Here is a 25,334-nt window from a genome sequence, read left to right on the forward strand (position 1 = left end):
ATGTTGTAGCTTCACGTTTATTTACTAAATCAAAAATATTGTTGCACCAAAAAAAAAAAAAATGATGCGTTCAGAACCGTCAGAAGTATGACGATCAACGACTAAACTCAGTATTGAGAAGGCGAATAAGACGTATTACAATCGTAACATAAATGCGACCTTTCATTTATTTTTTTAAGAAGACAAAGATAAAGTCTATAAAACACAACATTGTGGGTAAAGGCTGCAGATTCTCACATTATGTCGTATTCGTGAGCGTCGTGGTTGAAAGTACGAAGTTGCGAAGCTCACCTGAATGCAGCACTACACGGAAGGAAGAGTGAGCGGCGCCATATTTAATACATCAGAAGCTAGCTAGCATTAGCTGTTTACAAGCCCAAACTTTTAACTTGAGACGGAAACCTAAAGCAAGTCCTCAACCCAACCCAGGATGAATGTAATAGACCACGTACGGGACATGGCGGCCGCCGGCCTTCACTCTAATGTCCGGATAATGAGCAGTTTGTTGCTGACCATGAGTAATAACAATCCGTAAGTAATGTCAGAGCGGGGTCCGTCTATTACCTGAAGGATGCTTGCTACACCAGCGTTTTCACTGTCATCCCGTGACAGTGGGAAATGTACAATAACATTGATTATTATAACCGTAAAGCTGAATAGATGCCTGTTAAATTCTCAGTCCAAATAATCACGTCGGCGAGTGTGATATGTGTGTTTCCTGGCGGACACAGTGTGTTCTTTCCCAAGAAATAGTCACGAAATGTCCAATATTAAATGGTGCCTGCGTTTAGCTGCTAGCTTGAATTAATGGGAATTTATCCGATCATTGAGTGAGTATATCATATAAGACAAAATGACACAAGGAGTATAAAGGCTGTAAATGGTTTTGTAATGTGATTGATTTTAAGTGAGTGGGTATGTAACAGTTGTACTAGCATTGTTATTGTCCCAGAGCAGCTCAACATCAGCTGGAGATGTCCATTGTCTTTATTCAAGCACTGTTACATTTTACATATTTAACCTGTCGTTTCTGCTCTGATGGTTTTCTTATTGATAATAAAAGATATATAATCACATGTTAACAGTCTACGCCTCCTCCTCTCTGATCGTGCTAATAATACTTGTTTAATGTTTGATTCCAGGGAGCTGTTCTCACCGGCTCAGAAGTACCAGTTGTTGGTTTACCACGCCGATGCCATCTTCCACGATAAGGAATATCGCAATGCTGCCTGCAAGTACAGCATGGCACTGCAACAGAAGAAGGTCCTCAGCAAAACATCTAAAGTTCGCACATCCACTGGTGGAGCAGCGGCTAACATTCAGGCACAGGTGTGTGTCACTTTGCAATTTTCACCTGTAGATTGAAGCACCTCAGTGTGTGTCCCTTTCAGATTTACCACAGATCTCGTCTGTTATGTTAAGGGTATCATTCAACATTTAGTAAAGTGCATATATAAACCCATGTAAAATGTAATGTTAAAGTTTTGTTATGGGACAAGATGCTATTCTCGATTCCACCATTCACTGTGTTAAAGAATGAACTTTGCACTTTTTAAAAGAAACATTTCTGCTGTAAGGTTGTCTCAGCTCATTAAATGTCACATGTGTCCACTCTGGACAAAAATCCATGCTGCAGACTTTGACAAGAAACATGAATGTTAATATAAAAATGTACAATAACACTGAATTTTTCAGAGCTTGCCGTCAGAGATTGAGGTCAAGTACAAGATCGCTGAATGCTACACCATCCTGAAACTGGACAAAGATGCCATTGCAGTGCTTGATGGGATTCCTTCCAGACAGAGGACTCCAAAGGTAGGCTGCTACTCCTACTGTAACTGTAATTACCTGTTTGTTTCACATTTTGAGACTAAGAGTAATAATGTTTAATCTGTAGTTTCTTTGTCATATACACATTGATTGAATTGAATATAAAGCTTCTGGAAACATGACAATGTTCTGGTGAACAGAATAACCTCCATGAAGTAGTAATTAGTTATTATATGACGCCAAACAATGGTTTATCATTTTTGCATTAGCTTTTCCATTCATAAAATGAATGTTGTTGTTCTTTGTAGATCAACATGATGCTGGCTAACCTGTACAGGAAGGCTGGTCAGGAGCGTTCTGCTGTGACCAGCTACAAAGAGGTTCTCAGACAGTGTCCCCTCGCTCTGGATGCAATCATTGGTACACAACGCACGGTCACCAAACACACACCCTGCTCAGTGACTCGGTCCGTGTGGTCTATTTACACGTCTAGGTCCCAACACACGTCTTACTATGGAGCGGCCGTTCAAAACGTGCCAGTCGGTACAGGTCTGAAGTGGTCAGGTCTCCTCACAGAATGACCTTTTACAGCAGAGGTCTTCAACAGGGGGTCCGTGACCCCTAGGGGGTCCGCGGAGGTGCTGCAGTGGGGTCATGACATTTTTGATTATTTATACAATGTTTTATATCTTTTAGTTTCCACATTTATGTTTCAAATAAAAATGACAATTTGAATAGCTTGTCTGCATGATTACCATGCAGTTGACAGACATTGTTGATATTGGCATCAGTGAACAAGGTCTGTTTATAAATGGCAGAAGGACGGCCCCCTACTCACTGCACCTTGTACACGTTTAGAAAAAACATGAATATGAACCTGTGTATATTTGAAAAGCTTAGTACTGAATGCACAATAACAAGCTACATTTACACATGGTACTGGGCCCAGTTTAATATAATACACGTTTTTTTAATATAGTAGGGGTCCCTGCTCCATCTCTCCGTCAGTTTGGGCATCCTTGGCCTGAAAAACGTTGAAGACCCCTGTTTTACAGAAACACAGTGGATGTCTGGAGGCACAGAGCCCCCTTGAGGCTCGCAGGAGAAAAAAGATCCATGTGCATATATGTAGATTCTAGGTTTAGAAATCTGTGCTCAGTTAATTAGCCATACTCGGTTGGATGGTTGGATTTTTTTTTTATATTTCAAATATATTTACAGATAGCCCCTTGAGATGAGTAGCCATCTTGTTTTCGAGGGGGTCCAACATAAAACACAAAGCATGTACAACATACACGGTCATGACAACAGGCATAACATGCATAGAGGCTCTCATATGCCTATTCGCTTAAAACCCCTTCATTCACCATACACGTCCAACAACAATGGCATAATACAACATGATACAATACAACAGACACAGTATACACTATAGAACAATACTATGACACAATACAATACCGTACAACACAGTACAATACTGCATAGACGTAACACAGCAGCCATCCATAGACATGCATATACAATAATAGTCACATTCCACAGCACGGCAGGACAACAGGCCCAAACCATAAAGGTTACTGAGGGCAGTGCTGACAAGGAGCCACACAGTATAAAGTGGTTGAGATGATTGAACTGCAGTGATTCCTCTGTTCATAGCTGGATGGACATTAATCTTCAGGACTGTTTGATAGATGTGCTTGTGAAAAAGCTCCAAATTAAATCTGAGCTGTTTCTCCTGCCAGGTCTTCTCTCTCTGTCAGTCAAAGGAGCTGAGGTGGCGTCCATGACCATGGACGTGATCCAGAGTATCCCCAACCTGGACTGGCTCTCCGTGTGGATCAAAGCCTACGCCTTCATACATGCAGGGGACAATCAAAGAGCCATCAACACCATCTGGTGAGCAGACCATTCACTAATACAAACAAATGAATCAGTGCTCTTTTATATTCGACCACGTGACTGAATGAGCCTTTTCATCCCGTCTCAGCTCTCTGGAGAAGAAGTCTCTCCTGCGGGACAACGTGGACCTCCTGGTGAGCCTGGCAGATGTCTACTTCAGGGCCGGGGACACCAAAAACGCCATCCTCAAATTTGAACAAGCCCAGATGTTGGACCCCTACCTCATCAAAGGTGGGTCCTGCTACAACCAGTCACAAACTGTTGAGATGAGTTTTACTTCAATTCTTATTTGTCATATTATTTATCTGACAGTGAGTGTCGGTGCTTAACATCTGTTCAGTTGCCCCCAACTCTTTCCAAATGACGACCCACTTGAAACTCTGAAATGTTAGTAATGTCTTCTCAGAGAAGTTTTCATCTCAGTGATGACGATCATTCTGAACTGAAGTTAAAGCACAGGAAGCATTCTGTTCACTAGTTGATTAATAATCTAATCTAATAACTCAACTCTTTTCTTCTCAATCTTCCGGAACCACAGCACTAGTCTAAATCAAGGGGTTCCCAAACATGGGCATAACAACTACACCAGTGTTTTTCAACCCTGGGGTCGGGACCCCACTTGGGGTCGCCTGGAATTCAAAAGGGGTCGCCTGAAATGTCTAAGAGTTGATTAAAAAAAACAACTAATTATTATTATTTTAAAATTATGATTTAAAACACCACACACAATCTTTAACAACTGTATTCTATACTTTCACTTTCTCAAATATAAATCGAGTTAAAATAAAATGCAGCTTATAAAAATATTCGGATACTACACAAAAGAACAAAAGAACCTTGCAACAAGGATATGATTTTACACAGGGCTATTTACTCTAAGATACAAGCATAATACCTCACTCCAAGTAATATCCATGGAACCTATAAGTGAACATTGTTGCCGTCATATGCAAACTTAATTTTGACTCATTACTTTAGAAGAATAATATCTCAGTCAAAGTAATATCCTTAAACCATAGTACTGAGTAAACATGTGAACATTGTTTCTGTGCAAATTTACATTTTGGGAATTAGTTTCAGCCTTAATCTCTCCTAATGAGATGGTTTAATTTTGGAGACGGCCACTCGGATTTAACGTTTTGTTTTGTATTGTATACAATTACAGCTAAAATGTGATATTTCTAATACTTCATCATCCCACTTTGGGAACCCCTGGTCTAAATTACTTTTAAATAAGATCTGGAAACATTGGACTCTCTGTTGCCTTGGTAACATATCTGTTGCTTGCCCCCTGCAGGAATGGATGTTTACGGTTACCTGATGGCCCGTGAGGGACACCTGGAGGACGTGGAGGTGTTGGGAGGACGATTGTTTAATATTTCAGACCAGCATGCTGAACCCTGGGTGATCTCTGGGTGAGCGTCAGACACAACAGCTTTAAAATGTTGTTATCTTGTTAAGTCTTGTTAATCGTACAAATTTGTGTGTGTTGTTCAGTTGCCACAGCTTTTACAGCAAGCGTTACTCCAGAGCGCTGTACCTGGGGGCCAAGGCCATCCAGCTCAACAGCAACAGCGTGCAGGCTCTGCTCCTGAAGGGGGCGGCGCTGAGGAACATGGGCCGCGTCCAAGAAGCCATCATCCACTTCAGAGAGGCCATGCGTCTGGCCCCGTGCCGACTGGACTGCTATGAAGGCAAGCTTTATTTTTCTATTTAAATCACATCCTTACATGGTCTCTCTCTCTTCAGATGTGGTGCTGCACATGTCTGTCCTGTTTGCGCTGACGTAACCGTGTCGTTTCCAGGTCTGATCGACTGCTACTTGGCGTCCAATGGGATTCGAGAGGCCATGGGGATGGCTAACAACATCTATAAGACCCTGGGGGCCAATGCACAGACCCTGACCATCCTTGCCACAGTGTGCCTGGAAGACCCCGTGACTCAGGAGAAAGCCAAAACCCTGCTGGACAAAGCGCTGGCCCAGAGGCCGGACTACACCAAGGCTGTGGTGAAGAAGGCTGAACTCCTGAGTACGTCTGCTCTGTACATCACATGCACCAGTATATGTTCCTCTGAAAGCACCAAGTAAAGTGTCCTGTCTTGTTTTCTGTTTCTTTCTGTGAAGGCCGGGAGCAGAAATACGAAGAGGGCATCGCTCTTCTCCGTAACGCCCTGGCCAATCAGAGTGATTGTGTCCTGCACAGAATGCTGGGAGATTTCCTAGTGGCTGTGAATGATTACCAAGAAGCCATGGATCAGTACAGTATAGCGTTAAGGTAACCGTTGTGTGATCATTATTTTACTTGCACTTACAGTGGAAACCACTTATAGTGATGACAGATATAGCTTATATGGATGAAAAGGCTTGGGACGGAATCATTTCTATACAAATGCTGTTTAAATATTTTTAATTTTTAAAAACACACCAGCAACAGTGCTGATCTGCACTGAGACTATTGTTATTCTGTCAGGTGAGTTAAATGACTGATGTGTGGAAAACTATGCTGTGGTTCGTAATCGAGGTGCAGACAGAGCATTTGGAGCTGACGAGAGAGGGAGACGATGTGGCCGTAGCCGCCGTGATATGACGACTCGTCGTTTCGTTACATTTTTCTCATTGCAAAACTATACAAATGGAATTTAGATGAAAAATTAAGTTAAAAATTAAAAACATCGGTTTTAGTAATCAACCGCTTATAGTGATCACATTGACTCTGGACCCACGTGAAGCAGTTTCCACTGTATTTATGATACTTCTTGGGAAAAAAATGTATATCTATTATATTTTTGTAGTATATATTTTGTATATATTTCTTTTTATAGTATATATTTATAGTATATTTCTTGGGCTTTTTTTTTTGCCTTTGATAGTATAGTTGAGAGACAGTAAATGGGGAGGCAGAGAGTGGGGGAATGACATGCAGATGCGAGATTCGAACCAGGGTCGACTGCAGCCAGGACTATAGCCTCTGCATATGGGGCACCTGCTCTACCCACTGCGCCACATGATGCCCCCTTCTTGGAAAAAATGTTACTACAAAAGTAAATTTTTAGCATTTTTAGTACAAGATGAGATGATTTATTTCTGAAATGTGTGTTTACTTCCTCGTTCCTCAGCCTGGACCCCAACGACCAGAAGTCTCTAGAAGGCATGCAGAAGATGGAGAAGGAGGAGAGCCCGACGGACGCCACGGTGGAGCTGGACGGCGACGACATGGAGGGCAGCGGAGAGGACGGAGACCTGGAGGGCAGCGACAGCGAGGCGGCGCAGTGGGCCGATCAGGAACAGTGGTTCGGCATGCAGTGACCCCGGGACGCCGAGGGGCGCTCGGTCAGCACCACCTTCTGACACGCTGCAGCCTGTGGGAAGCCTTCAGCCATCAGGGTGGACATACACGAGAGGAGGGGGAGGGGGGGGGGGGAGGGGTGTGGGGTTATGTTGCCATCACAGAGGTCAACACCGAGTGACTGACGGTGCAGCCGTGACCGACGTCCTGCCACAGGAGGACGTCAGCGCAGAACTCCAGCCGTTTTCCACCCGACGTCGTTTCCCATCAGCCACTTCAGCGCGGAGCAGCAGACTCTGAACCCCCTCTGCCCCCTCTGCCCCCCCCCCCAGTGTAGATCAAGACGTGTCCTTCACTAAGTTTTGTTTATCAATCTGTCGTCAGCTGTGTTTGTAACAATGATGTAATATCTGATTCTGCTCGGATTCTTTTCTTATCTGTGCTTCTCCTCTGCGTTACTGGATCGCTGGTCCACTGGAGCACTTCAGTTGGGACGGAGTTGCTACGAAGTGAATGTCGGTGTGTCAATAAAGACCTGCCTTGGATCATTTCAGGGTTCGGTGCCAACAGTATGCATGGGCGAGTCGTGCGGTGTGATGGGAAAATGTGTTGAGGCTACAAACGGCTTGGGTTCATGACGTGTGTTGCAGGAGGGACCGGCAGAGATTTTGTTTTAATTAACCTTTTGTTTGCTTCCTCTGTGAGTCCGTCAAACATCGAAGCATCACTGCTTTGAGTCTGTGGCAGCCACACAGGTCTGTGATGAAACTTCTCTGCTGCTCTCTAACATGTTTCACCTTAACTTTTATTGTGTCACATCAATTTTTTTTGTGTCATGTTACGTACATGTTATTTTTGCGTGTTGTTCCTTGAGTCTGCCTTTCTGTATCAAAATATAAGTCCACGATTGGTTCATTCTTAAGTTGAGAAGTGTTACTTAACCATTTCAGGACAAAATGTTTATAGTATTTTGTACATATTTTTAAAAATGTAAAATAAAATGATTAAAACACTGAGGTGACATGACTGTAGTTGTCCTGTGGTAAACAGCATGTTCCACTTAATCCACTTTAATGACACCACAGTAAAAACACACTCATTAATGTATGACAGTTTATTTACCTGAAACCAAAGTTCATGTGATACATTGTACAATCATCTCTGAAAATACAGTACAGCAGTTTGGCAAAAAATGCCAATCGAGGGACTGCCTGCCGTTCTCATAGTAAAACGTGTGCGTGGCTGCACGTCTGCCTTCAAGATATGGCAAAATCTGCTCCAAACATGTTGCACGTCTCAGTGCAAAGCAAAAAAAACAAGTTTATTTTTTTTGTTTTTTTAAATATCCCATAAAAGTATTTCCTTAGGAAAGATGAACTGTGTTTTTGAGCTTATTTAACATTTGTACTAATCTGACGAAATGTCTATTCTATTTACCAGTACTATACATTGTCTATTACACAAGTCTGGTAAAACAGATGGTGGACTGAACGGACATGCACCATGGAGATGTACAATTTAATGTACACAGTACTAAGATCTTAGTCTAGGAAGATGGCATGAGGACTGTGTCATAATCTGAGGCTCTTCATGCAGGAGAATGGAAGGACTGATGAGGTGCGATTGGCTAGTTTTCATCAGACATTTATTTGATGGGCAGTCTATAAAAAGGATGTATGAACCTTATGAGCCTCTGTCTTCATATCACTTAACTGACATGCAGCTCTCGTAAGATGTGCGGCCCAAAACACACATGCACAACACAAAACAAAACCAAAGTTTCTGGAAGTAATTTAGAGTAGAGGTGGGGGCTTACTTGGCCTTTGCTGCAAAGAAAAAGAAGAGAGAGGAAGAATCAAATCAATGGACACAAGAATCACAGGCCAGAGTAAAAAAAAAAACTAAACAAAACATATCAACGGCAAATTCAGTTCAATTTATCAATGTTCGTTTTCAATAAAAAGGCCATGCTGTGTGCAAGCAGGAGAAATAAATAAAAACACCATGTCCTGTTCTGGTGTGTGAGGGGGGGGGGGGGGCACTTTAATGTCACTGTGAGAACATGCTGCCAGTTTACAATCACAAATAACCAGCACCAGTGACACTGTGCCGGTAGAAAAAGCAAAAGGCTCATATTTCCACTCAGCATGTACCCGGCACTTAGTGACGCTGAAGGCATCTTCAACACAAACTCACTCACACGCACGCACACACTCCTACATTCTCGCCTTATTTGTACCATTTAAAATATATAGTATGTTCAAAAACCGCTCGTCCTGCGAAAACACGAGCAGCCGCAGCAGACTGTCAAAGCTGTGTGTGCAGCCACGTTACAGACCAGAATGCTAAGTAGTTGGCATGCAGGTGTCAAAGTGTACTCACTCTGCAGGTAAACAGGTGGAAGGCATTGGAAGAAACAAATGTTAGCTTTGGAACTAAAAACAAACCGTAGCACTCACAGGCCGGGCGTTACTGGAGCAGGCATGCAGAGAGGCTAAAGTCCACGCTTAAGTAAACTAGTGTGAAGCTGTGGAGCATTTCTTGACGACAACGACGACAACAAAAAAATCTATACAGAGATTCTAGTTTGTGTGCTATGTACAGATATACAGACTCTTCCAATGACGGGTCGTTTTCAGCCTTTCAGAGGTGTCAGTTCCCAGTGAACTGTCCATGTTGTGCTCAGCTGATAAGACTAACAGCTCCTTGGTGCCGTTTTACATGTTCAGGTACAGTATGTGCACATTTTTACATTATAAAGATTAAGATGCAAAATTAAGACCGAAGCTCTCAAATATGAAACTTTAAAAAAAAAAAGGAAAATCAAGACAAATGTGTTTTCTTCAAGTAAATAAATTTAACAACACGCAGTATCAAAAAAATTCTCTGAACCACAGTGGAGGCAGAGCTCCGCCCCCTCCTCCCTCCAATAACAGAAAAGAAAATATATTAAATGCTAAAATGTGTGTGAGGGCTTTGTCTCTACTGCAAAAACAAATGGGTGCTTACCTCAACACCTCAAACAAGAGTCTGAGTCTATAAAATGGTTAAGACAGATGGGTGGGAATGGGTAGTTGACAGCACTGAGGTAGCTGTGCTCTGCCTAATGCAGAAAATAATGAATGAACAAAGACGCATGGAGCTCAAAAATGACTAGTGAGATTGGTGCTGGAGCAAAAAAACACTGTTTGCCCCAGAATTAGTATTGTAACGTACGATCCTCGTGATTACGTCCTCTTCGCGCCCCGCAATCCTGTCCCAACAGCCCCTCCCAAAAATTACAAAATATTAATCATTATAAAATAGTGTAAATTCTCTGTACAGCTCAATACACGGCTCCAACACGGTGGGCGGCGCTAACTGTTGAAAACAGGGGATCAAACAAGAGAAAAAAAGCGTGATGGTAAAACAAAGCAGAAGGACATAATGTCAGTCAAACTCCCAGCCCAGCCCCCCCTCTACCCCACCCCACCCCACCCCACCCCAAAAATAGGTAACGGTGACACTGTCCTAAATACAAAACACCTGCCTGACAGGCGCTGACTGTAAGTTGTTCCGAGTTATTGTAACTGTTAGATGTGAGTTAATGTCCACTTCACACTGGTGCACGGGGGAGGGGGGGGGTGGGTGGTGTGTGTACTGGAGTCAGTCAGGGCCACAACATGGCGGACACATTAGTGTCGGCGCTGTAGATCCACAGCACCAGAGGCAGGGCGATGGCCACGAAGGGCCAGGAGATGCCGTCAGCACATGCAGACAGAGAGCAGCCTTTTCTGGCCGGCTTCTCCAGCTGTTTACCAAAGTCCAAGTAGTTCCTGGCTAAAAACTTGAGCAGCTCATCCAGCAGGATGACCGGCAGGGAGATCTTCAGCACCATCATCCACTGAGTCGTGTCCAGGGGGGTTATCTGGAAGATCACCTGGGAGACAGAGGGACGGCAGCTGTCAGCAACTGTTACAGAGACTTCTTTAACCAGAGCAGTTCAACGCTGTTTATGACGGGAGATCAACTTCTACAGTGTCACTGTCACAGTCCAGGCATATACTACAGTATAATGTTTAATGACATAGTGGCTCAGTAGCTTAAAGGGATAGTTCACAACAGTTTGGCAAATTGGCCCGGAGTTGTTTTCGAGCTAAATTCATGCAAAACCGCTGATATGCGTTCCTGTTGTCAAATGCAGTCTCTGCATTTACCTCGAAAACAACTCTCTCGTAACGTTGTGTTATTATCTCATAGCGTCGTGAATGTGCAGGTCACAACTTGTCCACCAGAGCGTTTTGGAGTTGTTGGATTGTGTATTTGATGAGTTTGATGAGAGAAAACCAAGAAATCCCATGAGCCTCCGTAGCGTAGCTCTGAGCAGCTCGCGGCTCTGCTCTGCCGTTCTAAAAATAGCTTGCACCGACAATTAAAAGGTAACAAACCTACTGCTAAAACTCTTGAAACTCAAAGCTTGAACTATCCCTTTAAGAACACTTTGACAACACGCCAAGGCTGAATTATATTCAAAAACAAGATCATCTATAAATATGAGATTCACTGAGAAAAAAAGATGATCATGTAATTTCCATTGGGTCTTGTATCAAACAGTCACGCTCCTCTGGAGAGTGTGACTTGTAGGCTGGAGGAGGAGAGAGCTGAGAGTGAGATGAGAAGAGTGACAACAAGCTCAGATTTGTGTGTTAAATATCAAAGCATTTAACATCCATTCTCAAAATATCTAACTAGAGTGTCTCATGTTTGCTGCTGCATGTCTGTCTCTCTGCTGTGAACCATCTGATGAGGACAAAGACCTAATAATATACAGTACTTCATCTACTTTTCTTTTTGTAATAATATTTATTAAAGAGATATCAAGTCTCAAAAATCACGAGCTGGAGAGATGCAAAAATATGTGTTTACATTTTTAACTAAAGTAATTTTCACTCATTTCCATGACTGGTCTGTAGTGAAGCCTCACAACCACAAGGGGGCAGAGAAGCACATGGACCACTGAGCATCCAGCTCCTCTCTTGAGTTTTTATTTCTAAAAAACATCAGTCACAACTCAGTGAAGTGCGTTTGATAAACTCACAGGCAGAGGCTCCACGTAGAGGATGAGGAAGTGCAGGGACATGGAGAGGCAGATGGCCCCCAGGAGCCAAATGTTCTCCCAGGGAGGCATCCGCAGCAGGGACTGGTTCTCCGACAGGCTGCACAGGAGAGACAACAGATCCTGAGTCAGTTCCACGGCTCGCCCTCCTCCGTCTCATGAATGTTTGACGAGAGCGTCTCGGCTTACCTGTTCAGAGCGTTGCACATCTCGATGGTGACGAGCACGGACAGGGCCATGGTCATGGGGTAGGGCGACTCGAACACCTGGCAGTCCAGGCCGTCGAAGTCCGGGTTGTCCGGGGCGCACTGGAGGAAGTGGCTCTGTGGGGAGGGAGGCGGGGGAGGGGGAGGGTGAGGTGGCGGAGGCAGGGAGCTGACGGGACTGAAGTGCAGTTTCTCAGGTGGACGGGTCGACTCACCAGCTGGTACAGAGAGAGCTGAGGTCCGTCGTCAGAGATCGTAAACCACCAGGCAGCTGCTCCGACCGTGGCTGCTCCCACGTATCCTGAGAGCAAAGACGCCAAAGTGACAAAGTCATCGAGCAGCAGATGATTTGACTCATCAAACTGCGTGGAGGCAGATTAAAGGGATGGTTCAAGATTTTGGCAAATTGGCCCATTGCCATAATCCCTATAGTTTTAGAAGTAGGTTCTTTACTTTTAATTGTCGGCGCAAGCTATTTTTAGAACGGTGGAGCAGAGTCACGAGCTGCTCAGAGCTACGCTACGGAGGCTAATGGGATTTCTTGGTTTCCCTCATCAAACTCATCAAATACACAATCCAACAACTCCAAAACGCTCTCGTGGACAAGTTGTGACCTGCGCATTCACCACGCTATGAGATAATAATGGAACATTACAAGACAGAGTTGTTTTAGAGGTAAATGCAGAGACTGTATTTGACAACGGGAACGTGCATCAGTGGTTTTGCATGAATTTACCTCGAAAACAACTCCATTATTATCTCATATCGTGGTGAATGTGCAGATCACAACTTGTCCACCAGAGCGTGTTGGAGTTGTTGGATTGTGTATTTGATGAGTTTGATGAGGGAAACCAAGAAATCCCATTAGCCTCTGTAGCGTAGCTCTGAGCAGCTCACGGCTCTGCTCCGCCGTTCTAAAAATAGCTCGCACCAACAATTAAAGGTAACAAACCTACTGCTATGACTATAGGGATTATGGCGATGGGCCAATTTTCCAAAATCTTGAACCATGCCTTTAAAGGTTCTGCTGACGCCTTCACAACCAACCAACCTCCGATGGCCAGGTATCTGAAGAAGAGCCAGCCGGAGATGAGTGGCTCCTTGGCGTTGCGGGGAGGCTTCTCCATGATGTCCAGGTCTGGGGGGTTGAAGCCGAGGGCGGTGGCAGGGAGGCCGTCTGTCACCAGGTTGACCCAGAGCAGCTGCACCGGGATCAGAGCCTCGGGGAAGCCCAGCGCAGCAGTGAGGAAGATGCTTTCAGGAGAAACAACACCAATTAGAAAAAGGCACTCAGAAGTCATCCAGTCAATCTGTTATAATTCAGACTCCAATGTTAAAGGGAAACTGTGAAAGTCTCTGGTCGCTTTCTTATTGTTTGGTCACTTTTTTCTCTCTGTGGCGCTCCTCCTACAGTTTCGTAGCACATATATTTACTCACAGCTAACCCTCCTCCCTCCCCCTCCTGACCATGTGCATTTGTTTTCAACAAAGCCGGCGAGAAGGCAGTCTGTAAAGCAATGTCCCCCGAGGCAGGTAACGTTATATATCATAGGTTTTATGATGTGTATATTTGCGTAGTGTCTGTCATAAACAAGAGTTACAGATCACAAGGCGCCTTTGTGTCTTGGTGCTGTAAAACAGGCCATGTTTCTCACGAGATGAGATCTAGGACACTGGGTCAGAGATGCTGATCTTACAAGGTTGGTTTTCGGCCAAAAGACTCTAGGTGGAAAGCAGAGCCTCCATTCTCATCCTAAGAAGTCATTTAACCATCACAATTACTCTGAAGCTGTTTAATTAAGGTAAAGAAAGTAGCATTAGTTAAGACTCACCACACCACCTCTCCCACGTTGGAGGAGATGAGGTATCTGATGAACTGCTTCATGTTGTTGTAAATAGCTCTGCCTTCTTCAACCGCGGCCACGATGGAGGAGAAGTTGTCGTCAGCGAGGACCATCTCAGAGGCTGACTTGGCCACAGCAGTGCCAGAGCCCATTGCGATGCCAATCTCTGCCTTCTTCAAGGCCGGGGCGTCGTTCACGCCATCACCCGTCTGTAGACAGAGATTCTTTGAGTTCTAATCCACACATTACTATTCCAAGTCCAACAAATCAAAATCAAGACACTGAGGCTGTCTTTACACTACAGGCCTTGATGCCCAATTCCGTTTTTTGGTGCCTGATTCCCATTTTTTTGACTGTCTATTTACATGTTCTATCAGAAGTGTCCCATATCTGATGTCTGCTTTTACACCTGCTTTGCTTGTGTGAAACAACCCACTGAAGAGGAAATAGCTTGTGGACTTTTTTTTTTAAAGACGAGGGATTTATTAGGTCATATTATAATTCCATATTAATAGGTGAGTCTGGTGCTCAGAGTTTATATCCAACACGTCACTGTTTACAGTGAACATCTAGTCTGTCCTTACTAAATGAAGCTAGTGAAGTGGCTGCGTGGAGCGGACCTGTTATGAGATGAGCAGCTGATGGTGACAGTGACGGTTGTGCCGCCGTCCGATCCTCTGTCACTCAGGTGAGGATGGGACAAAGCCTCTTGGACAAATTTGTGTACATTGTTTTTCCTCTCTCGATTTCTAATTGGCCGGTTGGCAAACGTATAATCTGGTGTTTCTCTTGCGCTCTCTCTTTCACACTCTCTCTTGCCCTGAATCTGCATATAAATGAATGTATTATGAAAACAAGAACTAGTGAGGAAAAGAAAACGGACGCGCAGACACCACGGAAATGAAACAGTGTAATAACTCCTGTACCAGTGGCCATAGCTGGCCACAGCTGGCCATGGTAGTCCAGGTCAGTCCCGCGTGTACAGAAGTTCAGCGAAACGTGTGGGCATGGGAATTAATATTACTATTGATGACGTACGACATGCGTTGCCAGGAAAGATCCGATCTGTCTGTTTAGACTGCACACGTATTGGCAGAAATCCGATTTGTATCTGATTTATTTCCACATATGATAGGGGCCTGAATCTGATCTGACAATATCCAATTCCATGCATATTTGTCCCGTTTACATGTTCACGTTACAGATTCGATCTGGGCTACTTGAACCATGCAGTGTAAAGACAGCCTAAATGTTTGTCTGTAATCAGATGTCAGAAACCCAGGAGAATCAGCCTTCGCTCTTCCTACCATAGCTGTGATCTCGTCGAAGCCCTGCAGGAACTCCACGATCTTGGACTTGTGGGAGGGCTCCACGCGGGCGAAGCAGCGGGCGTGAGTCACGGCCTCCCGCTGCGCATACGGCGACAGTTCGTCGAACTCTCGTCCCGTGAAGGCCATGCGCTCGATGTCGTCCTCCTCGGCCAGGATGCCGATGCGGCGGCAGATAGCCACGGCCGTGCCCTTGTTGTCCCCGGTGATCATGATGACGCGGATGCCGGCCTGGCGGCACAGCGTGATGGAGGCGGCCACCTCCTGTCTGGGGGGGTCCAGCATGCCGACACAGCCCACGAAGGTCAGGTCAGACTGGACGCGGTGAGACAGAGACATGGCTGAGTGGTGTGTACCGAGGAGAATACAGCAGGTTGTGACTGATCACCCGGAAATAAAGTGAAACTCACCTCGTACTCGGAGAACTTGGCCGTGTCGGACAGTATCATGTCCTCCATTTTGGGTGGGCTGTCTCGTGTGGCCAGAGCCAGGCACCTGAGGGTGTCACGACCCGTCCCATAATCACGGATCACAGACAAGATCTTCTCTTTGATATCTTTGCTGAGGGGAACTTTGCTGTTTCCAACTCTGACGTGAGTGCATCTGTCAATAACTCCCTCTGGGGCTCCCTGTGGGGGAGAGCAGGGGAATAAAATACTTTTAATTAGGGCTGTCAATCGATTAAAAAAAAATTAACAAATTAATCGCACAATCTTCTGTAATTAATCATTAATTTATCAACAAATTAATTGCATTTGTCCACTTAAGACAGAAGCTTTTAACGAATATTTATTTATGTTAAGCCATCAAATTAATGTAGAATAAACACAAAGAAAGTATATTATATAACACAAGAGACTGTGATGAGTCAAAAGCAATGCAACTTTATTTCAGTGTACCTTGACAAACATCTTGCCCATGGAGGACCGAGACTTGTTGGGGGTGCAGTAGACGGACATGGACTTCCTGTCTCTGGAGAACTCCAGGGTGAACTCCTTCTTCATCAGCTGCTTGATCACCTGATTGGAAAACGAAAAGGCGGCCGGAGTGAGAGGAGCTGCTGAGTGGGAGCGCTTGGAGATGTGCAGTGTGAGCAGGTGTCTGTCAACTCACAGAGTTGCAGGCGTTGGCTCTGTCAATCTTGGACAGGTTGTGGACTTCGGTGTCAAAGACGTTCATCTTCTCCACCAGACACGTCAGCGCCGTCTCCGTGGCCTCGCCGACCTTCTCAAACACACCCTTCACCTGACACATCAAAAAGGAGCTTGTTCATGTTTTCTCCTCTTCAAACTTTGAATCCAGCCGACACATTATTTTTCATCACTGTTACGTAAATAACTTAAAGGGATAGTTCAACATTTTGGCAAATCGGCCCATTGCCATAATCCCTTTAGTTTTAGGAGTAGGTTCGTTACCTTTAATTATCGGTGCAAGCTATTTTTAGAACAGCGGTGCAGAGCTGTGAGCTGCTCAGCGCTACGCTACGGAGGCTAAGGAATTTCTTGGTTTCCATGATCAAACTCATCAAATACACAATCCAACAACTCCAAAACACTCTGGTAGACAAGGTGTGACCTGCACATTCACCACGCTATGAGATAATAACGTAACGTTGCGAGACAGAGTTGTTTTCGAGGTAAATTCATGCAAAACCGCTGATGCGCGTACCCGTTGGGCAGTCTCTGCATTTGCCTCAAAAACAACGTAACGTTCTGTTATTATCTCATAGCGTGGTGAATGTGCAGGTCACAACTTGTCCATGAGACCATTTTGGAGTTGTTTGATTGTGTATTTGATGAGTTTAATGAGGGAAACCAATCCCATTAGCCTCCGTAGTGTAGCTCTGAGCAGCTCGCGGCTCTGCTCCACTGTTTTAAAAATAGCTTGCACTGACAATTAAAGGTAACGAACCTACTCCTAAAACTATAGGGATTATGGCAATGAGCCAATTTGCCAAAATGTTGAACTATCCCTTTAAGTCATGAACTAAAAGCCTGAATGAAATTTCACTGTCCAGAATAAACTGTCCACAGACCTCATTGAAGTCCAGGGAGGAGTCGTTGCACAGGGCGCAGATGGTGGCCAGTTCAACCAGAGCATCGTACTGGGAGCTCTTCACTTGTTTCCCATCCTGGTACCTGAGGCCAAGCACAGTGTCAGCCTGTGAGTGTGTGTGTAGACTAGAAACATGTTCCTTCTGCTAGTCTCCCTTTGGGTGCCCGCAGGTTCAAATATCATCTTGATTTCCCCTTTAACCTACATTTCTGTGACAACTGAGTGAAACGACACATCTCATCTTTCACCTGGATTTGAAGAGACGGCTGTAAAGTACTCACACTTCTCCCTCAGGTGCATAGGTGGAGCCTGTGATGGTGAACTCTGACAGAGTGCAGCTGTCACCTTCAGCTCTGCTGACAGTGAACATCTGGAGATCAGAGGAGCAGAGGGGACAAAAACAAATGTGATTTTTTATTTTTTTTCAAAGCAAACATTTAATGTTGTGTCAGTGTTTATCTGAACTGCCGGCTTCTTGGCTGCCACAGCAGATGGCAGCAGAAACCACAGAAACCCAGAGTGGACTGAGAATAATTAGCCTGCATTGTTACAGAGAGCGACTCTGTGAGGGCCCGGCTGGGTGGCCGCCTGCCTAATGTGAGAGAGGGGTGTTTAGCTCCCCTCCTAATGTAAACAGAAGAAACTTGCCAGGGAGCCTGAGAGAAGAGAGAAGCCGTGCCCAAAAGGAAGAAGCTGCAGTGCCAGGCCTGCTCCCACAGGAAGCTTTTATCCTCTCACACGCACAAACACGCGGGATATGACAATCAGTCCAGTCAAGCCAGCAGCCGATTGTCAAATCCTGGTGAGAGTGTATTTCTCTGATGATTGAAGCAAATGAGCCTCATTTCATTTTCAATTATTTCACCAACATTTTTGAAAATAAATCAATACAAGTTTAAGAACTGATCCTGGTCAGTAATCCAGGGATTAGGTCAGGTGGAGAGGTCGTACTGTCAGGGAGCAGAACACTACATGTCAGTGGACAGCTGAGCGTAAAATATACAGGTTTTTATTCTATTAAACATGAACTTATGCTGTAGACACTTTCATCAAAGTATGTTGATGCAAATGCATATTTAAAATAACTGCATGGTGCAAAGAGTTTCTCTTTTCAGTGCTTTAATACAGGCCTAACTGTGAGCCCCTGAACACAGCAGTATTGCAGTATTGTATTTAATCATGGCCGCTACAACATGCAGCCCAAACAACCCCCGAGAAAACCAAAGAGACCCAAACACTCGTTTGATAAAAAAACTGTCACAAGTCTAATTCAGGCTTTGCCAGGCTTCTGAGAAAACACTGAGCAGGCAACAAAGGAGGATTAAACTTTAATAAATGCTGAAATGTCTTCTTAATGTGGAGCCAAGTAGCGCCGGGGTGCCACTCACAGAGACAGAGGAAGAGAGAAAGGAACTACAGGCTCGCTGCTTTGCAGCTCGGTGACGCAAGGTCAGTTATGCAACAGCAGCTCTGCAAGTCATCCAACAGCTCAATGTAGATTAGAGGAGTTGCAGCATGCTGCCGTCGCGTTTAATAACCCGGATACCTGATCACAAAGAATACTGCGCTCTCACTATTTGTACAGTGTTAGCATTTTAGCTGACTAATGTATTGAAGGAGACTTCCACAGCCACACTCTCTAACTGCTGTCACCTTCTGCAAACACCAGGCAGCCACAACAACGATGACAAAGCACCAACTACTGAACTGCTCAGCAGTGCACCAAGAGTGTGTGTGTGTGTGTGTGTGTGTGTATGACTCACTCTGCAGACAGACATCTGGTTGGTGGTCAGGGTCCCCGTCTTGTCGGAGCAGATGACAGAGGTGCAGCCCAGCGTCTCTACGGACGGCAGACTGCGGACGATGGCGTTCTTCTTGGCCATGCGGCGGGTGCCCAGGGCCAGGCAGGTGGTGATGACGGCGGGGAGCCCCTCTGGGATGGCGGCCACGGCCAGCGCCACGGCGATCTTGAAGTAGTAGACGGCCCCGCGGATCCAGGAGCCCCCGTGGACGGGGTCGTTGAAGTGGCCGATGTTGATGATCCACACGGCGACGCAGATGAGGGAGATGACCTTGGACAGCTGCTCGCCGAACTCGTCCAGCTTCTGCTGCAGGGGGGTCTTCTCCTGCTCGGTGGCGGCCATCTCGTCGCGGATCTTGCCGATCTCTGTGTTGACGCCGGTGGCCACCGCCACGCCCACGGCCTTCCCAGCGGCGATGTTGGTACCCTGAGTGGACAAGTACATACACGTCGGCTCGGCGTTTGATAAAAATCTGACATCTTTGAAATAATAACAACAACTACAGGAGCCAGTTTTTCCAGGAAGTCGACAGAAACTAAACAAACGAGTCGAAGGACATCAACAGGATGTGTGATAACTTGTCCGGAGAGCAGCTTACGGAGAAGAGCATGTTCTTCTTGTCCTGGTTGACAGCACGTGGGTCCGGCACAGGGTCGGTGTGTTTGATGACAGAGACGGACTCGCCTACAAAGACGAGATGGGGTATCAGGTTAAATCAGTTTGTATTAGATGATGTCGGGAACAAAGCAGAGCCAATTATCTCTACAGAGAGATCTATGGTGCTGATCATTCATGCTGCCCCACTGATCTTTCTCACACACACACACACACACACACACGCTCTCGCACACGCAAAGCATGTGTGCTAATTGGACGCAGCACTGTGATGCACCTCTGGGCTCATTCTGCAGCCACTACAAATGAACTTGTGCAAATCATGCAGCCATTCTGCACTGATCCATTAATCCTGGGTGCTATTATTTTTGAAAACAACACAGCATCAGTGGAGAGTTTAAAATGGGTTTAACAGCTGGGTAATGTATTTTATCAAAGATCTATCTTCACTGTGATATAAAACCTCCCTGAAGCCTCAAATAAAAACAGATTGAACTCAGTGTGTGCTGCTTACAGCTGCATCCTGAGCCCGAGCCGCTCGTGGCAGCAGAAGCTACATTTCCCAATCAGGACGGGGACGCCATAAACACAATGAACAGGGCTGGATGCAGGATTTAAGCCTATGTGTGAAACAATGGGCAGACTAATTCAGACACAGACGACATCCAAGTCTTCAGCTTTCAACCTATGTGACTTTCCATTTCTTACTGAATAACAAGCAAACATTCAAAGAGTCAATCATTGCGATCGTGCGCAGTTGTACTGACTGAGAAGGTTATGGTGCAATAAGAATAATCGTTTGAAAAACACTTTGCACAGAATTACTGTGAGTCATAGTTAATGTAAAGTAAAGATTCCAGCTATAACTGACATACACACAGACGACTGGTGTATCAGACATAATGATGATGATTTATAAACACATGAATACTTAGTATGTAGTTAATAAACACAGTTAAAAATGTTTACTCATAGGGTTAAGCACTCACTGTATTTATAAACTACATTCTAATGAGTATTCATGCTCTATAAATGAAGAATTCAGTATTTATTAATGCTTAACTCATGCTTAATAGTGTGTAAAAGTGTTACAGTCTTTTTGTATTCACCAATACTCTTATTTTGTTTTTAATCCCAATTGCTGCTGTTTTAGGTTTTTAATGTGTCCTTGTCTCTTTTTAAATAAAGCATCATGACGCATGGAGAGCGGCATTTCGCTCCCATGTATTCTGAGTGTGTGCTGTGGAAGTGACAATAAAAATGGATTGATTGATAGATAAATTGAACTTATCAATATAATTGTTCATCTTTATTTTTTTTTTAAAATAGCCATGTAGTGAGGAAAGTGAACAGGTAGAGGGGAAATCATTTGATGGAAATGTCTCACCGGTCAAAATGGACTGGTCCACCCTCAGGGTTGTTGATTTGATTGAGCAGATCCTGATGTCAGCAGGCACCTTGTCTCCAACTATTGAACAGATTCACAGGAGGAAAACACATCAAGTAAGAATAATGTGAGGAACACTGTATAAAATGTGAAAGTAAAACAGATTTTCTAATTAACTAATTAAGATTATTGACAATGTTGGTCATCTGGGACACAAAAGTTTTTACAGCCAGAATTACTGACATCTACTGACATTGTAGAGTATGCAACAGCACAAATAACGTTCAAAAGCCAGAAATAATCTTTTACCAGAAAATATACAGAAACTGTTCAGTGATCGAGGTGGGGGTTACAACTTTAGGAATAATATTAAAGGGACAACGAGGAGTTTGTATTTGGTTATAAAAAGGTCTCACATTAATGTGGATTAATCTACGCTACCCACACTTGTTAATGGTTCCATTTTCGATAAATATATCGTTTTGTCTCTATCGTTATTTTGTTATTTTAATTAATGGTGGAAATGCTGGGCGAGCCGACCAGCGTTTCCTTACTTTTGGTTTCGCGGACGCTGCCCGGCGAGTCATGAGAATAATGCCGCCGGATCGCCGTTAATGGTCGGAACTACGACGGTATGTGATCGTCTTCGAACCTCTGACTTTAATTCTTGATGAATGAAAACATTCTTGGCAAGACGTCCGTCTTACGCCGGTCCAAGAATTTCACCGTGCGCGTGGAGGCTCATGGTAAGTAGTATGTAGTATGAAAACACTTCGCTTTCCAAAACTCCTCGTTGTCCCTGAATGTGTTGCATTGGCACAACCCACAGGATGTTTCACATATCTGTGAGTTGGGTAAGAGTATGGAACGGACTTGAAGTGGAAATAAAGCAAAAGTCCAAGTTTGAAACGAAAAAGAAATATCAATTGAATTCTTATGAAATATAGAAAGTTACCAGGTGGTGCAGGGGGTATTGGTTATTTGTAGCACTACTGAAGAACACATACAGGATGTACATGTATTTAATGTTTACACTTCTAATGACAAATGTGCAACTTTTATTTAATTGTTTTGTGTATTCTGAATATTTTATCTGCCATGTTTTTGTAGCACTTCTGTTGTTTTATCGTTTACATTTGTGTTGCATATGTACTTACTTGTATATTTAAAATAAACATTTCAATTCAATTCAAAAAGCTCATGTTAAACTGTCACTACATTACATGAACACCACATGAACAGACTCCATTAAAACCCTGGAGCTTTGACTGCAGCTCTACAGTCAACTGCACGGTGTCGTTCGAGTGTGTGCACAGGCTAAATGAAGATTTAACAGATGAGATGTTGTCTATTTTCTGCAGGCAGTAACTCAGCATTAGTGTAAACTCAACTGATGGAGCGCGGCTCATTATGGGATGGTTGCCGTGCCACACAACAGCAGAGCGGCGTTGCCATCGCTGTAGGGAGAGAGGCGAGCCAAAGAAAGAGGAGGAAATGAAGGACTTGTGAGCCATAAAAGGCCTGTCTCAAAGGAAAAGGCCAATTTGGGTACATCGAAATTGCAGTGACCCAATTCAGCTTCCTAATGGTACATAAAGGCAACGGAAACTGGGGAACTGGCTCAGGCTATGGCACAGTTCTGTGGGCGTAATCTACATATAGGCCTACTTAGTTAAAAATGCAAATTGTGTCAGAATACTACTAAAGGACTCCAGGAAGGTGGTGTAGTTAGAATCCGGTCCCCACACACCAGTCGCACAAACAAGAAGAGAGATCTCAACTGAACAAGTAGACATAAACAAAAAAGTGCAGCGAGACTGAGAGATTTGCTAAATACACAGCAATGTCAAGATTCCCATGTGAGGCAACATGAACAGCCACCCACCTCCCCTATCCATGCCCTTGAGAGCAGGGAGGGGGGAAAATAGCGATGGGACCGACAATACAGGCAGCCAAATTTGGGAAAAGCATTTATATGTTCCCCAATGTGCTGATCAGGTTTAAATGTGGTCGTATGATGGCACAGCAGGAGACAAGAGGACGAGTCCCCACCTCCAAGCAGGACCGTTGCATAGGGGAGAAAGGTGATGATAATTCTTTTTAAGTATATATTTTTTTGGGGCTTTTCATGCCTTTATTCGATAGGACAGTTGAGAGTGTGACAGGAAATGGGAGGCAGAGATGAGGGGAATGACATGCAGGATAGGGCCGTCCGACGCGGGACTCGAACCGGGGCCGCCTGCAGCGAGGACTACAGCCTCAACACATGGGGCGGGTGCTATACCAACTGAGCTAAACACCGCCCCAAGGTGATGATAATTCTAGGGGCCCAGCGCCCAGTAGGGCCCCCAAAAACCTAAAGTCTAATCTTTGTATGACTGATTTATTCTGCATAAGACCCTGACTAATACGCATAGTAACGCTGCATTAGCATCAAAACAAAGTATGTATGTAGTCTAAGAAAAATAAAACTGGAAAAGTTAGGGGGTAGGGGCCCACTTTAAGGGGGCCCAGAATCCCTAGCAACGGCCCTGCCTCCAAGTCTCCTAAAGTCCAGACACTTTGAATACAAGTCATCATAATTCTGCCTCCCCTCACTTATCCCCGTCTACATCTTCACACACATACACACGTCTGGATTAATGCACAGCCTTGTTAGAGAGGGGGGGGGGGGTTGCGTGCATTTCAACACTCTTGCTCCACCAGTGTCGACCTCTCGCTGTGACAAACGACCCGGTGAGAAGTTGGATAACTGTCAAACTCATTTGATGTCCCGACAGCGGTGCCAGGGACTCTGATCTGTCAGCGGACACTGGCCAATCAAGACACACAGTGACAGCTTTTCTGAGAAGGACTAATGTTGGGCTCAGTCGCATCTTTAAACCATTTGAACCTGGAACAGCAGGTGCAGTGGAAGCTTCACTTCTGAGAAAGGTCACGCAAACCACAGATAAAACAACACACGGCCACCGGGGGTCATTTACATACAGACTAAAGCCTGCAGCTAACCTCCTGATGGCGTGGATCAATAATCTTGCAGGTGCATCGGATTTAGGAACCCACCTTTCTCGAAGGAAACGATCACATCCCTTAAAGAGATTGAAAGGATTAACCTTCGCTGCGCCACAGGAACAAAAAGTGAAATGTTTTCCTTAGGAGCCAGAAAGCTTTACAATTACATCCTCTACGGTTGTGTAACGCTTCCTGTGCTAAGTCATTACTTTTGAAGAAATACAACCTCGGAGAGAGTGCTGAGCCAAGACACAAGTCTACAGGGACAGGCCTCGCACAATGGCACTCGCCGATGTTCTCGTATAAACAAGCCGGTGCTTAGTGTTAAAACTCTGTGACACTGGGACACGCTGGGATCGTCTGGAGCCCGTGTTAAACTGCAGACCTGCTTTGATGAAGTGTGTGTATATCATCTGTCTCTTTGTGTCAACATCCTACTTGGTAGCCGTCCAAGCATCTCCTCAGGCATGGCCACTTTTTAACCTTTGTGGCCTGCCAACGGGTCACACACTCTGCAAATTTCAGAGTGACAAAAGCTCGGGCCCTTGTGATGCGCTGCCCCCACTACGACTCCCCGGGGGCGCCTTATAAAACACACCTGTCAACAGCGGGCGAGAAGGCCTGCCGGTGGTGACTGGCACCTGGTTCTGCCGTGTTTTATGTGACGGGCGACGCGGTTGGGCTTCCTGAGGGGGGGCTGCGGGCCAGCAGGACATGTGCTGATGGCAGCTCAACAAAGAGACTGACCCTTCTGAGGGGGCCGTGTCTGAACGGCCAATGGTTGAGACGGACAGCGGCTTTCCGACGCAGCTCCTACTGTTCAGCTCACCAGCTGCATTTACATAAAGGCAGAGCGATATGTCGAAAAAATGATGCTGTGATTATTCTTTGGCAGATATTGCGCTTGGGATATGAGTCACTTTCAATTTCAGCTGGATTACAGTTTCACAGACAGTTTTTGGTTGGGTTGGACCAGACAGGCATGTTCCTTCTTGTCTGGAGAATACTGGGCGTCTGTTGTGATACGTTTG

The 25,334-nt window shown here is 44.9% G+C and overlaps 2 protein-coding genes across 3 annotated transcripts in view; one reads left to right on the forward strand and one right to left on the reverse strand.

The window, feature by feature from the left end:
- The first annotated feature begins 331 nt into the window (after positions 1 to 331).
- Positions 332 to 7,980, forward strand: anapc7 (anaphase promoting complex subunit 7). Its single transcript, XM_085787738.1, has 11 exons — positions 332 to 531; positions 1,143 to 1,329; positions 1,696 to 1,815; positions 2,079 to 2,190; positions 3,516 to 3,669; positions 3,761 to 3,903; positions 4,970 to 5,087; positions 5,170 to 5,366; positions 5,478 to 5,702; positions 5,798 to 5,948; positions 6,790 to 7,980. The coding sequence occupies exons 1-11, from the start codon at positions 431 to 433 to the stop codon at positions 6,977 to 6,979; spliced, it is 1,698 nt and encodes a 565-aa protein (XP_085643864.1). The 5' UTR covers positions 332 to 430; the 3' UTR covers positions 6,980 to 7,980.
- Positions 7,981 to 8,058: 78 nt separating this feature from the next.
- LOC146982159 (sarcoplasmic/endoplasmic reticulum calcium ATPase 2a-like) overlaps positions 8,059 to 25,334 on the reverse strand; it is a 28,736-nt gene continuing 11,460 nt past the window's right edge. Inside the window, exons 6-21 of one of the 2 annotated variants that reach the window (XM_085787737.1) lie at positions 21,292 to 21,372; positions 19,888 to 19,973; positions 19,251 to 19,715; positions 17,769 to 17,857; positions 17,468 to 17,570; positions 16,546 to 16,677; positions 16,332 to 16,451; positions 15,843 to 16,061; positions 15,412 to 15,747; positions 14,093 to 14,313; positions 13,312 to 13,514; positions 12,476 to 12,561; positions 12,244 to 12,377; positions 12,037 to 12,154; positions 10,758 to 10,878; positions 8,059 to 8,785 (exon numbers count right to left, since the gene is read on the reverse strand). In XM_085787737.1, the coding sequence (XP_085643863.1) occupies positions 8,772 to 8,785; positions 10,758 to 10,878; positions 12,037 to 12,154; positions 12,244 to 12,377; positions 12,476 to 12,561; positions 13,312 to 13,514; positions 14,093 to 14,313; positions 15,412 to 15,747; positions 15,843 to 16,061; positions 16,332 to 16,451; positions 16,546 to 16,677; positions 17,468 to 17,570; positions 17,769 to 17,857; positions 19,251 to 19,715; positions 19,888 to 19,973; positions 21,292 to 21,372 (2,528 nt within the window). In that variant the 3' untranslated portion in view covers positions 8,059 to 8,771. Of the gene's footprint in view, positions 8,786 to 9,341; positions 10,879 to 12,036; positions 12,155 to 12,243; positions 12,378 to 12,475; positions 12,562 to 13,311; positions 13,515 to 14,092; positions 14,314 to 15,411; positions 15,748 to 15,842; positions 16,062 to 16,331; positions 16,452 to 16,545; positions 16,678 to 17,467; positions 17,571 to 17,768; positions 17,858 to 19,250; positions 19,716 to 19,887; positions 19,974 to 21,291; positions 21,373 to 25,334 lie in introns of both variants that reach the window. The other variant, XM_085787736.1, reaches the window with a different exon arrangement.

This window comes from Trachurus japonicus, chromosome 9 (genome assembly GCF_045865225.1).
Source record: "Trachurus japonicus isolate A0001 chromosome 9, Traja_1.0".
Classification (NCBI taxonomy): domain Eukaryota; kingdom Metazoa; phylum Chordata; class Actinopteri; order Carangiformes; family Carangidae; genus Trachurus; species Trachurus japonicus.